The sequence below is a fragment of the Megalops cyprinoides genome, chromosome 3, assembly GCF_013368585.1.
Source record: "Megalops cyprinoides isolate fMegCyp1 chromosome 3, fMegCyp1.pri, whole genome shotgun sequence".
Lineage (NCBI taxonomy): Eukaryota > Metazoa > Chordata > Actinopteri > Elopiformes > Megalopidae > Megalops > Megalops cyprinoides.
This window is the reverse complement of record NC_050585.1, coordinates 1,940,581-1,955,095: the sequence shown is the minus strand read 5'-3', so window position 1 is coordinate 1,955,095 and position 14,515 is coordinate 1,940,581. Positions and strand designations below refer to the sequence as shown.

Genomic DNA, 14,515 nt, shown 5'->3' with positions numbered 1-14,515 from the left:
TTTCCACTGTATAACCCAAAGTGAAAGCACCAAATTAGCCTCACGAGATTAATCAAATGCCATGACACGAGGAGATAGGGAGCACTCTATAACATGAATAAAGTTTTACCTAGCTCCAGCTTTAATCTTGAATGTTTCAGTCCAGCCCAGTCAGGGTTTGAGGCCCAGCAGGCGATGTTCCCCCCGAATGAGAGGGGAAATCCCAAACCCAGCTCACAGAGTACAGGTAAGATGAGGTGTGTCTGTCATCGAAGAGCCAAAGCGCGCCTCTGTCTGTCAGCAGGAGGTGTTTACCGGGCCGGCTCATTGCCCATGAAGCGGTCAGGGTGGAGGAATCATGCAGGAGCTGTCAGATCCCCCCCCCCCACCCCCCACCCCCCACCCGCTCTGTTGGGGTACTGTGGTGACGTCTGTTTGACGTGCTGGGACTCGGTCAACTCCCTGCAAATTCTGTTGGATTTGCAGTCGGTGACTATCAAAACAAGGAAGACCGAGCTAGTATTTTGAAACATTTTTTCCTTTAATCACAATGCCTAATCTGTTTCTTGCTGGGGTCGAATTTTGCAAAAAAATATTTTTTAATTGGCTTTTCTAAGTTTTTGGTTCTGGAAGCATGGAAGCGCTAGTTATCTCAGCACTGTTAGGGGCTGACACATACTCAGATGTAGTCAGCTGTGTCCTGTATGTACTTTTTTAGATGCACTGTAAACTACTGTAGGTCTTTGTAAGTCACTCTGGATAAGAGTGTCTGCTAAATGACGAAATGTAGCGTAATGTAGCATTAGCAGAGTGGACTGTTGGAAATGACCGCAGCCCCTTGAGGCTTCTGCGGTTAAGACATATGGTTTTATGGTGTGTTGTGGTGCTGCATGGTGTGGCGTTGTGTGGTGTGGTGTGGTGTGTCTGCCTCCCTGTTGGTGAATGAGTCCTTGCCAGGCTTCCCTGTAATCAGCAGGAGTGTGCCTGGAGCAGTTGGCGAGGCTGCTAGGAATGCCCCTCCCCCCATCCCCCTGAACCATGTGTCTGCAGACTGGGAGGTCCTACCTTTACTGCCTCCCCCGGAGGGGGGAGAAATAACATCTGCCTTTCTTCCTGTCTCTCCTGTCACTCACTCCCCTCACTTCTCTCATGTCTGTGGCTTTTTATGTTTTAATTACTGTGAACTTTATAATGTTCCTCCCCTGCCCAACACATGCAGAAATACACACACATACAAACGCGCACACACACACTGCTGTTCCATGGCAATTGACACATGAGACTGTTGATTAAAGAGAGGAGAGGAGGATCTCTTTCTGTGTCTCCTTCTCTGATAGCTCATCGGAACTCAGTTCCCCAGAAACGTCTGGTGGGGTAAAAGATTCTACATCTGCCCGATTTTCTGACTCCATTACAGCTTTGCTTTTTCGGGGGGTTACGTGGAGGCCCTTGTGTTCTAAGTTGGGGGAGGAAGGAGGGGGAGGTCTGCAGACAGCAGGAAGTCTGTTTTTCTGCCCTGTCTGAAAGTGTCTCCTTCCAGAGAAAGGGAGACGCTAGAGGCCGCTCAGCCAGCTGTTTGTTTTAGAACTGTATGAGGAGCAGAAAAGGTGGAGGAAGGTGTGTGTGTGTGTTTATGGGTTTGGGCAGTGGGGGGTATATGGTTATGTGTATGTGTGTGCTTGTGTGTGTTACCGAAAAACGTATTTGTCATGAATTTACAACAAAGTGCCTTCATATTTATGGCAAATTTCCTTTTCCAGCCCTGTTCTAAAAGCAACTGTGGTTGTTCTGATAAAATGAAACCAAGCCAAAGTGTTTGGCTGTATGTGCACAGTATTTCAGACCTCTGCTTCAGTTTGAGCTTGCTGCAGCAAATCTTTTTTATCTGGGATTTTGTCTTTAAATAGGTCTGCTTATGGTCATTTAGTAGGGTACAGACATATTAATTTTACATTACAGTTATGCATGCTGAATAATGACAGCAAGGTTATTAATTACTACATTTTTCAGCGGACAGTTCATAGTAAAACCTGACTTCAGCTCTTCGGTATATAGATTGCTGTGTCCAAAATGAATGATTCACTGAATAAACTGAAGGGAGTTCTTTTTCTCCTCATAGCACTTGTGGGACTTTCTTTTACTCTAAAAATTGCTCAGTGCAAGATATTTGTCATGTGATCCTGCACCGCTACTCAGACATAGGGATGCGTGGTTATGATTCACTGGCATTTGGCCTGTTTACTGGCACAGCAGCCTCTGACAGCCTGACAAATCTGATTGTGTGGTACAGAGGCAGTGTGCTGTTCCACTTTGGGCCACAGGGGAGGGTGTGTTCACAGTTCAGTGTGGAGGCTTGCTCCAAAGTGCTGAGAGAATGCAGGACACCTTGTTTAGCCAGAGGGTGGAGGTCCTATGAGGAGAGTCTATTGTAACTCTTTCCCCCTCTTTCCCTTGTCATGATCCCTCCCCTCTTCTTCCCCCTCTTTCTCCCTGCTCTTTCCCCCTCTCTTTCTCTCCACAGGATGTGAAGATATTCCGCTCCCTGATCCTGGGGGAGCTGGAGAGGGGGCAGAGCCAATACCAGGCACTGTGCTTCATCACACGCCTCAGTCATAATGAGATCATCCCCAGCGAGTCCATGGCCCGGCTACGACAAGTAAGCCCTATCAGAGCAGCCCTTTTTTGGCGACTTCAGCACCTCCTGCCTCCGCCCACCATCACCCCTCCCCCGTACCTGCCTATCATTATGCAGCCCCTCCCCCTTAAGGCCCCACCCCTTCACGTTTTTGTGACCTCACAGTTCTACTCCTCCAGGGTACTGCCTCCTTACGTTAACGGCCCTGCACTCTCAGGGTCATTTGTATGCCAGTGCCATTTGGAATAGGTGAATCATTTTGTGACACACATTGTGAACCTTCCAGAAAAATCCACATGCAATCCGCTTGGCAGAGGAGAGGCGGGGAGTGGAGCAGCTGACCATGAACATGGCAGTGAACCTAAGCAAGGCGTGGCAGCTCAGCACCCACATCCACAATGTGTGCAGCGAGGCCCAGGAATCCATCTACGCCCGTGAGCAAGATGTCAAGCACTGGCTGGACAGAGGTGAGCATCAGCACCATGCTAATTTTACAAGCTCTTCCCTGCCTCTGACTGCTGAAGTTGGCAGCAAATGTTGATCTGGGATCACTTTTGCTGTTTACCTAATAATGGGTAAGGTTAGAATTGTGGTTCTACAATCTTACCCTACATCAGCACTAATGGGCAACTTTTGCCTCAACCGTCTTCCTTACAACAAGGGCTTCCATTTGGAGGGTTTAAGCAGTAATTCCCAAAAACCCCAATGACTTAACAGAAGCATCTTTTTCAACCAATAAAACATCAGTTTAGAGCAACCAGTTGTACAGCATTTCAAACATTTTCTACACATTAATGCCAAAATATGTAGGCGTTCATGTGTGTATTCTGAATACTGGTTTACTTTCTTTATATGTACACATGCATATAAATATACATTGTATGCTCAGGTATAGATGTAGTGTACTGTAAGGTTTGAGAGACCCCAGACAGAGTTTCTTCCTCTATCCTGCAGACACAGAGGTGCCAACATCCTAGGTACCAACACACTCACACACACACTCACACAGACACACGCTCACACACAAATGCTGCCATAGACCTGGCTAGGCCTCTGGTTGAGGGCTGAGGGTCAGACCTCCTGCGGATCAGCAGGAAGCAGGTAACAGAGGGGATTGTCAGAGTTAAGAATGCCAGACGCAAGAAGAACTCGGAGAAGGTATATAAAGTGCCTCAGTGTGTCCGCGAACCAAAAGAGGCTGTTTTTCTGTGACACTTTGCCGATCATTGTAAAACTTTATCGTTGCAACTGCTCGAACGCCAATAAAACCATACCGACTTCCAAACTACATCATCTGTGAAGGACTAAAGTGGACACAATGGGGCAGAAGGTGAAATCTGTGGTACGATATGGTGCATAGTATATGTTATATACACAGGGATGTGGTATATCCATTGTGTATAGTGCTTTCAAAAACCACTACTAGATTACGGTTTTGAAAAATGTCATAATTAGATGGAATATGCTGGTGTTTTCAGACATTTCTTTTATTTTAAACTTGAAAATGGACACATTGGAATTACTGTATTTTTTAAGCCAAATATAAATAATTTTAGTAATCAATTAACACCTACAGCAAGAGACACAAGTTAAAATTCATAAGCCCTAATAGTGCCCTGAGGTGTTCACAGGCAGCTATTTAGCTTAGTAAACCACAGTAAGGAGAGAAGGTAGGAGGTAGAGAAAAGCAGGTGTAGCATTCATGGAGTAAAGCAAACCCTGGTTAACACGTGCGCTTTTTTATCTAAGGCTGTTAAGGAGAGAGTTGCTGGGCTGAACTTAATGCTTCAGCCATCACCAGCCTCTGTGAAGAGAATACAGACTGCAGCGCTGCAGAGGAAGGCATAAACCCGCACTTCTGTGTGCCTGATAGCGAATTAGGACAGTGAGGGCAATGGGATGAGTCAGTAGACTGTACCATATGGGCCAGCCCCTAACCTGTGCTCCCCCCCCCCAGGTGTAGAGGGCTCCATGTTTGAGATCCTGCCCCCAACGGTGGACACACCAGAGCTGCAGGGCTGCCCCTCCATGCGGGACCTGTGGCAGCCATGTGCCTGCAGTTACAGCCTGCGTCTGGAGTGGTATCCCTGCCTGCTGAAATACTGCCGCAGCCGCGATGCAGCTGGCAGGAGCAGCCCATACAAATGCGGCATCAAGAGCTGCAGCAAGGGCTACCGCTTTGACTACTACGTGCCCCGCAGACAGCTATGCCTGTGGGACGAGGACACCTAGGGAACACCCTGATCCCCACCCACCTGTCTGCCACCCCCTAGCAGGCCAGCTCTTATTTATTTCCTAGTTTTAATGTTTCTGTCAGACAGAGCTGTGGTCACCTCCGGACTGTGCCTAGTGAGACGGGAGGTGAAGTACAGATGCAGCCATACTTTGCTCATGGGACTCTCATGACTCTCACTCTTATCCCCTAAAGCTGGGGGGGGGGGGGGGGGCCGGGATGGTTGCCAGAAAGATAGCTCAGAGCGACATCTGAGTCCGAGCCAGAGAGCCCACCCCTCCCCCGTCAGTCAAGTTCAGAAAAGGATCAAAGGCAAACTGTTTCCTGAGTTACAGTTGCTCTGTTCTCATGGGACTGGGTATCTCCCTCTGGTGTTAAGTTCCAGAAAAGCAGCAAAAGCAGCTTCCCTTTGGCTGATGCATACCACCTTGGTTTCCAATCGAGTGACATTCCTATTTTGATGTTGTTGTTGTTTCTGTTTTTTAAATACAGTAGCTCCCAAAGTTCCAGGAGAGCAAATTTCCAATTAGTTGGTTCTTTGTGAGTTGCAGCAACTCTTTCTCATTGGCTTATTTTTATTCAGTACCTCCAGAAGTTCCAGCAGAGCGGTGTTCTTACTGGCTGGTTTTTACCTCGTCGAGTTCCAGCAGAGAAGCTTCCCCGTACCCTTCTTTTTTGAACCTCGTGTAGTCAGTACCGAAATGTTGCTTCACTATTTTTGTAACCAGGCTGTCCTTTTTACATGGATCATCTTAACACGAGTCTATCAGAAACGGGTGAACTCAGTTCTTGCAAGACATTCCCCACATGAGTCGATGGGCAGAATCCAGCGCACACACGCATACACGCACTTGCGTGAGCAGACACACAAACACATATACACACACTGTGACGTGTCTGAAACTGTCTGTGCTGAACGCTCACCACACACTCGTGTAGAGCTACACTGGCAGAGTGGAGCATGTTACCTGTGCCCTGAGACAGAGGGAGACAACAGAATGGAATTGAAATTCATTTGCTCCTTCCTATCTCTGACGTTTCAGGTTGCACTTCACCTCCCTTGTGCCGCTCCAAGTTGCCTTAACTCTTCTCTAATCCAGGTCTTATTTATTTTTAACAGAATGATTGCAACGTCTGTAAAGAGTACTTTTTTACAATGGAATTTCAAATTGCATTGTTTTGTCTCGTCATTAATGTGATTTCTTAAAGTTCCTTTCTTAATGTATACATTTTCTAACTTTGTGTGTAGATTGTGACCTCATAGCTTACTAAGAGAGCTTCATTAAGCTCAATATTTTCAGTTCCCAAACTCTGGGACAGCTCACTGTGGGCTGCATGTGCAGTCAGTAGCCAGAGCTTGAAGTTCATGCTTTCTGTGCAGGTGGATGGGCCCTTTCCATGTCTCATTCTGCTCTCATTATACTGATGCAGAGACTCCAGTCACCTGCCTGCTTTCCACCTTGGTCAAGGTGAGACATATAAGGAGTTTAGCATATTGATGTGTGTGTGTGTTGTGTTTCTTAAATACTGACTGTATTAGTGCTGTATAAGCATGAGAACACAGATCAGTGTCAGTAGAGTCACAGCTATGGCCTCCTGTGTTAATTCGCCCATGGTATTATTAAATCACGGCATTAAAGATATAACCGATGGTTATTTCCATCAAATTCAGAACAAGTGCCTCTAGTATTGTGAGTGTAGACAGGAGATTGGCATTTTCTGATGCACATGAAGAAGACTTCACATATTAGTATCATTAAACTCAATGCATGGTCTTCTGTAAGAGGCAGATTGAGCACTGTAAGGGGTTCCTGTGCCACCTATCAGTCCGTCCATGTGAAGTGGAACTTATCTCTAGGTTGTACACAAGTTAATACACTTGTGTTTTGTAACCAATTTATGGGTTGACATGCTTCCTACAGCAGTTTTATTAATGGTTGATCCCCTCCCATACCCAGAATGGAGTGAGCAGACTGACCATGTGAAGGCAGATTGGCTATGGAGGCAAGGCAGAGGCATGGGGCAGAAGGCGGCAGAGGGGAGGCTGGTGGGAGCCTTGCTGTGTGTGGAGGACAAGGTCCCAGTCTTCCCTTGTTTATCACCAGGGCTAACGTGGCTGGAATGTGCCACAGCAGTCAGAACTAGTGAGGGAGACACTGCTGTACACTAATTGAGGTGCTCCTGTCACTGTGTGAATTGTGTCACTGAATATATGAGGATGTAAGCTGTAGAGATTGCCATGGAAAAGAGTGTAAAGCAAACAAAGTAAAAAAAATATATAAATTCAAATAATAATGATACTAATAATCAGAAGGGAGACTGGGCTGAGATGACCCTGTAGAGGAGGACATGCACTTCTCTGGCAGCTGATGTGGTTAGGTCCACAGCCTGCAGCCCCCTTCAGTTAGTGCATAGTGTCAATTGAAAGGTCATCCGTTTGTCTGTTTGTTTCATGGATTTAAGTGAAAAAAACAACAGCCTTATGGGTCCATCATGCTTTAGCTATGAACCGAGTCCCCTTTTTTACTCCAGTGAAAGTGCCTCTCTGTTCAGCTTCCCCTTCACTTAAGCCAGGCTGCAGGCAGGCATCTTCCATGGTGTACTCAGTCTCTGTCCTCTGAGCTCTTAGGGACACAGGTCCGTCTGTGGTTCCTCACACGGGAAGCCGTGCTGGAGCAGGGGAAGGGCTCAGCATCCTGTGGGTTTGAGAGTCATCTTTCTATTGGGGGCCAAGACAAACCTGGAACACAAGGTGAGGTTATGTCCCATCAGAGGAATTACTCCAGTGAAGCAGTTGCAGTCCAGGGTAGTAGGAATTCCAAGCACTTGAGAGAGGAATCTGTTCTCCATACATAACATTGTGAGCTCATGTAGGCCACAAATGGACATTGTTGATGTGAATCAGAATCTGGATTATCTGGATCTTAAAAGTGATTCCCAAAATGCTCACAGCCTACAGTGTGTGCACTGTTGGTCTGGCATCAGCCCTCATGTCACAGTAAATAGCATTCCTCCTTCTTCCTGTTGTGGTTCCACCAGCATTAGGTTTCCAAAGGCAAGCAATCAAGAAGATTAATTCAGCAGAAGAGCAATGAAATATATTAATTCTCCTTTGCAAAAGACTGTGTGGATTATATAGGCATTATTCAGTTCACCCATTGTTTGTTTACACTTACTTAATTTGCCTTCCAGGTGGTTCAACCAGTTGGCTGTATCGAAGTGGCTGTACCTTTTGATGATGTAACTTTTTCAGTTATGTGCCTATGTGTTGTAGATGGAGGGTATGTTTATGATGGAGGAAAATATGGAAAAGAATTGGGAGTTAAGAACTGAAAACATTTTTGTTTTTCATGAAGAGATATCATGTATGGTGTACAGTGTAATTCTTACATCCTAGTATATATATGTAATTGTTAATTGTATGTTGTGGAACATTCTAGAAAGAAACCTTTCTCAGGTAGGACCAGTCGTGCATACAAATAGTAACCAAGTACGGAAATAAAGTGATTATTTTAAAATATTAATTTTCACATTGTGATGTGAATAGTTTTATAATTTTACTCATGTTTTCCTAATCGGTCTTTCTGTCCCTTTTTGTGTATACAACGTATGCCTTAATTTTTCTTTCTTGTTTTTTTTTTTTTTGTTTTACGTAACTGTCAAACCAAAAAAGCAGTCTTCGGGGAAAACACACTAACCATTCTCTCTTAATGGGAAGTGCCTTATGCATCAAACCTGTTGAGTATGAATACGTAATGCAAATAAAGTTTCAAGCATATTTTTGTAAAAAATGCTGTGTAAAAAATATATGTGAAGAGTGATTTCAGAGATATGAAGTAATTTCTCAAATATATATAAATGTCTGTTTGTCCTGACCAGACAGAATAAAGGACTCTTTTTGCGCTGCATGTGTGGGCTTTTGTTTTCTCCCTGCAGGAACAAAAAGGCACACAGACATGGGAGCATAAGAGGAGTTTGGCAGGAAAAAGTCTCTTTGTCGTAGGCGCTTCACTGACAGGCCAGCAGAGCACTGGAGGGACAATTCTGTGTTCTGTGTGACAGTGCTCTGTGTCACCTACCACATTTTTCATACAGCTGACTCCCATCCTCCAGGGCACAGCTGCAATGAAAGCATTTATTTTGATTAGTTCTATATCCATCCTGGTAAGGTTAGAGATTTTTTGATAGGTAAGGTTTAGATTTACTGTTTGGAAAACCTGTCATGGAAGAATCTTGCTTTATATGAAACCACACATGACCAATCCAAACAGCACGCTGGTGTGATGGAGTGGAACTGGGCTTGCCACCAGTTGTTTGCTGGTTTGATTCCCAGCGGGGGCACTGTATTGTACCCTTGAGGAACTTACTTGTCCTGAATTTCCACACTAAAATATCCAGCTGTTTGAATGTGTAATATTTAAAAATAAAATCCATGTTGTCCTAGAAAAGGGTGTTTGCCAAGCAAATTGTCCCAGCAGATCCATTCATATGATAAGTAGACATTTACAGTGCCACACTTTATACTTTCCTGCTTGTGTGAGGGTAATTTAAGGAAATTTAGTTCCTGTAAAGACCGCTTCACTACCACCATTTCAGTTTCAGATTAGTGATGAGCATTTTGACTCTTTTTTTTTTCTGACCTGAATCATTTCAGTTGAGTGAGAAGATCCATTCACTGGGCAAGTGATTCATTCTTTAAGGCTATCCTTAAGTGTTAAAATTGAAAAATTCAATAATATTACAGATGTAAAAAAAAAAAAAAATGAAAAGGCAACCATTAACAACAACGGGGTGTCATTGAATGCCCTTCCTTCCTACCAAATATTTAGCCACAACAGTGAAGATCCTGAATGATTGGTAGTTATTAATGGAAGACCAATGCCTTCGTGAATTGATAAGCTGTTCTGAAATGAAATACTGAAATAGGCTAATAAAACACAGATCATACAGTAGATTTTTTCGCCCCTCCCCTTTGAAGTTGCAGAAAGTGCTCAAGTGACATCCCTGAAATATAAACACATAGGCCTACTTACAGGCTCATCATGTAAAAAAACATGATTTCAGCATTCACCAAAAATGGCTAAACTGTCCATACTCAATTTTGGAAACATCTAATATCATTATTTGGTACGTTAATCTATATCTAGACAGTAATGAATAAAAATATCATTGATCATTTCTAGCTATTTGGAACAATTTCGACATACGTTATTTCAGTGCAAGTTCCATCTCCACATATTTTAATTCACTGTTAATTCCATATTAACCTAAACTTAGCAACTAGCTTTGTAAGTAATTATCTTAAAATGACAGTGGAGACTTGTTTGTAATTGCATAGAGCAATTTTGTAGGTTCTGTATTTAAACTGCAACAAACTTAATGAGAGTCATTGAACGTGATGTATTGATAGACTGAACAAACTGGATTAAATGAATCAGTAGTGCCTCCATGAACTGAAGCAGATCCAAACAGTCACAAACTGAAAAAACTAAAGGAACGAGTGAAGTGCAGGCACTGAATGGGAATCATTGCTCTGTGTACTGATCCTGCCCCAGTGGAACTTTTCATCCGCTCACGGTCATTTTTGTTTTCTATTGGCTTATGTAGTTGTCACTCAAAGCAAATTGCAGTGGTTGCCTGACTTGCGAGTCAAATAAATGATCTTTTAGAATAGTGAACCAGTACGTACAGTACACTAAAAAGATTGGTTCTAAAAGATTCATTCATTTGCGAACTGCAAAATATTATTTCAGGAGTACCATGCATATGTTTGGAGAATATAGCCACTCATAATTTTCCATACCCTCACCATAATATATATGGTGCATAAGGCACCTACAACAGAGTTCAGACTCCACCTACAGTGCACATGGAAAACCCTTTGCGTTTGGTGTTATGTTACATTACATTACACTCATGTAGGAGACACTCTTATTCAGAGTGACTTACGTAGGTTAAAAATTTCTCCATTTATACAGCTGGGTATTTACTGAAACAATTCTGAGTTAGGTACCTTGCCCAAGGGTACAACAGCAGTCACTCAGTGGGGAATCAAACCAGCACCCTTTCAGCTATGAGCCCTGCTAATTACCACTTCACCATATTGCTGCCAGTAAAAGATTTGTGCCTGCAAGTATCAGTCCATGTCCCTATGGCACATCTAAAAATTAAACGTTTTACATGTTTATTTCAGCATAAACTATACACTGCATTCTACAATGTAATAAAGGACACATGAAAGTAGCCATGCCTAATATATATTTTAGTGTCAGTCAGATTGTACAAAATACAGTCCACATAGTTTTCTTCAAATTATTATAGATGAGCATTAAGTTTGTTTTTATTTTAGTTATATTGTTACCGAATATATCTTTATTGAACTGCCCTCCTCCTTTACACAAACTGAATTTGTGGATTGAAATCTTTGCAGTTAAAACCTACGGATACTGAACGCAATATTTTTCTCCTCATTGTGAAACGATACTGTATCATACGGGACGCTTGGCAACACTAAATGACACAAGGCTGTGGCATCTGACATGAGTGATTTTCTTTAATGTTAGCTAGCTACAATGCGATTGTGGGTAAAAGCTATGTACATAATTTGATTCTCTAAGCCTAAACACGATTAATGGCGATGACAAAATATATCTGGGTTGAAACAACAAAAACACGGTTACGTTTTAAATGGCAATGTATTACTAAATTATGTGATGTAACCAACTGGCTAATAGGCTATCCGCAATCAACGTAGCCAGCTAATTTAATTATAGCGACCTAGGGAGATTGGCTAGTCGTTTTTTTTGGGGGGGTGGGGGGGGGGGGGGGGGCGCCCCTGCTCCAGGCTGGTGTCCTTCCTTAGTTCGAGCATTATATTTAAATAAATTATTTATTTTCCTTTTTATGGCAACAGGAGTAATAGGCCATCATTCACCTTTCTAAATCGGAACAGCCAACAGTTTGAAATGAATCTGAAGTCTTGGTTTCCAAAATGTGAACATCTTCACGCTGCGCGAAGCATTCGTTTATTTTGTGTTGCTGCCCTCTAGTGTTTGCTTCAGTATAACATTGTTTTCATAATTGAAACAGGAGGGGGCAGCATTCAGATATTCTCTTAAAATTCACATTCTTGCGATTTAAAAGTCCGAGACTGTGCTATGACCATAAATGCTTCTGAACAAAATGTCCGACTCTCATTTTAAACTGATGTAAAAGAGCTGAAAATGTTGATGTAAACAATGTTAATAATGTCCACGATACACTGGTTTCATTTCCTTCCCCAGCACAGCTCTACAAACACTCAAATCTAACTTTGTTTTAAGTGCACCTTTGGACTGCCGTGTTTGAAGTTCACCGTGTCTGAAAATAATCATATTAGAACATTTGGAAGTGGCCGAAAATTAACTCCAGGATAAATGTTAGAAATACTCTAAAGCATGCACCACATTTTGACTGCCCCACAGCATCGATTTATAAATGCTTGGTGCTTCAGAACAAACACTTTTACGGGGTTTGTTTTAATAAAATTTACATGCATAAAATCAGAGTAGAGCAGTAACCACAGCTTCCGTTTTGAATGGAACAAACAGCTTTCTACAAAGTGATTTTATTCCTTCATTTTACAGGGACACTGAACCGCTTACCAGTGTATCAGAATTAGCTAACAAGTTCATTTTCCACTGTGGTCCCTGTTCAAGCAGACCAAAACAGACTTAAATTAGACAAATAGTATGTGTGTCATTAGGCAAATGCTTTCATGTCACACAAAACAACAAATATACACACAGTGCATAAATACAAGTAATATACAAGTCAGTTGTAGTAAAATGAATACTGTATACTGTTAAAAGCTATGATAATTTTCTCATGCCTTGATAAACTTTGCAACACCATCGTATATAGCAATATTTGATCCGCATTTTATTTTTACATACACAAATAAAATTAGTCCTTATTTCCTGTTTCTCATAAGTGGTTTTCAGCCACAGGGGTGTGGGATAGTTATAAATAAACAGATTGACATTAGTGATCTCAGTCTGAGGTGCAAGAAGGAGAATATTATGTACAAAGGAATGTGGCAGTTGGCAACCAGTACTTAATTGTGTGCTAGCCTACTTGTCATACATTAACACCAAATGAGGTCTCAGAGCTGAACATTTCAACTGGCTGTTAAATGAACAGATCCATACAGCATTTGTGTACAGGAACAGGATTTCATGAAACAGCTTCAAAGTAAGCCAACCGAGGATGTTCACTGCTGTATCTTCTGTTGTCTCAGGTTGATGCAACCTTCTCATTTGCATAGAAACGACTGTTTGAACAGAGGCCGCTGCCTGGTGGACTGCTTTGGTCTGTGCCGTGCCCTCGAGGCTTTTACATGGTGAGGTTTTTCTTTAGAATCCTGAACTTCAACAAAACAAGGATGTGAGGCAATCATTTATACATTGACTTTATTCCAGTAACGTGTTTACTTTTTGGAATTCAGTGGACAATCAGATACCATCACAAACAGCCGCAGTCATTAAAGCCCCTTTTAAAATACTTTCCCATTCAAGGCTGCTTGTGCTATTTCCAATAATTGGAAAAAAAAATTAAAAATAAAACAATAGAAACTATTGCCATCTTTGGCAACCAAGTTCTTAAAATGAAAATCCCAGCTAATTATGTTGAAAACAAAAAAGTGAAATAACTCATGATAGATCATGATTATTGGCTGACTTAGTATATGTGAATATCCAAGCCATACACAGCTGAATACTGAGGCAGGTTCAGGTAATTGAGAAATAAATGTGTTGCTAGTTTATATTTTGAAATACAGTGAACAAAATAAGGTAATTGTAATGGCCCATAAATATAACAGATATGCATGAAATGACATAAGGACCCCACCTACAAAGGGCAGTATCCTTCTTTTCAGTCCACTGAAGAAGGCAAGCAAGCTAAACAGAACAGAAACTTGCTGCCCATTCATCAAGGCTCCAGGAAGGATCTGACTGCAAAGAATCTGAAGCAGTCATCTTGTCCAAAGTGATATTCTCTACAAATGTGATGTCCCACCCCAATCACTAACCCTACTCCCAACCCCAGCTGAAATCCTAACTCTTTCCTGAAACACATTTGAAGAAGGATGACACATCCATGGGAATGATGGTTTGGGTGAGGTTGGCTTTCTGGACAGATTTGCCTTTTTCGGCTAGTGCCAAGTGTGTAGTACCTCCTACTAGGCAACGGAGAATATTCTCCTGTCCTCCTTTCTGTTCAGCTCTGTCAGTCACACTCTTCTCAATCTAAATATTGCCAAACTTCTTTTTGGCAGGAGGTTCGTTTTTGAGCACTCAGTGAATGAAAAAAAAAAAATCGAATCTAGCAACTTCTGTGGAAACGTGTCAATTAATTTCCCAGTTCTTGCGCAGAACTTCCGATGAAATTAAAAGTTTTGTCAGTCGTATTCATATATTTAATAGCCTAGTTGTTTCGAATTTCTGTATGGGTTTTTTAAAAATCCAAATATGGAGGGAAAGGTGAGGTATTTCCGGACTCAGAAGGTGTAATTATTCAATCTGGTCAATAAAGATCTGTGTCTGACATGGACCCTCCTGAAACGTATGCAAATACAGCCCCTGTGAGTGCTGTATTCGAGAGTCATTAACCTATTTTGTCACTCTATG

At 42.4% G+C, this 14,515-nt stretch overlaps 1 protein-coding gene across 1 annotated transcript in view; it reads left to right on the top strand.

The window, feature by feature from the left end:
- Positions 1–5,054, top strand: part of oafb (OAF homolog b (Drosophila)) — a 32,104-nt gene extending 27,050 nt beyond the window's left edge. The window contains exons 2-4 of the mRNA XM_036525549.1: positions 2,501–2,635; positions 2,901–3,081; positions 4,572–5,054. Of these exons, the coding sequence (XP_036381442.1) occupies positions 2,501–2,635; positions 2,901–3,081; positions 4,572–4,846 (591 nt within the window). The 3' untranslated portion in view covers positions 4,847–5,054. The remainder of the gene's footprint in view (positions 1–2,500; positions 2,636–2,900; positions 3,082–4,571) is intronic.
- Positions 5,055–14,515: the final 9,461 nt, after the last annotated feature.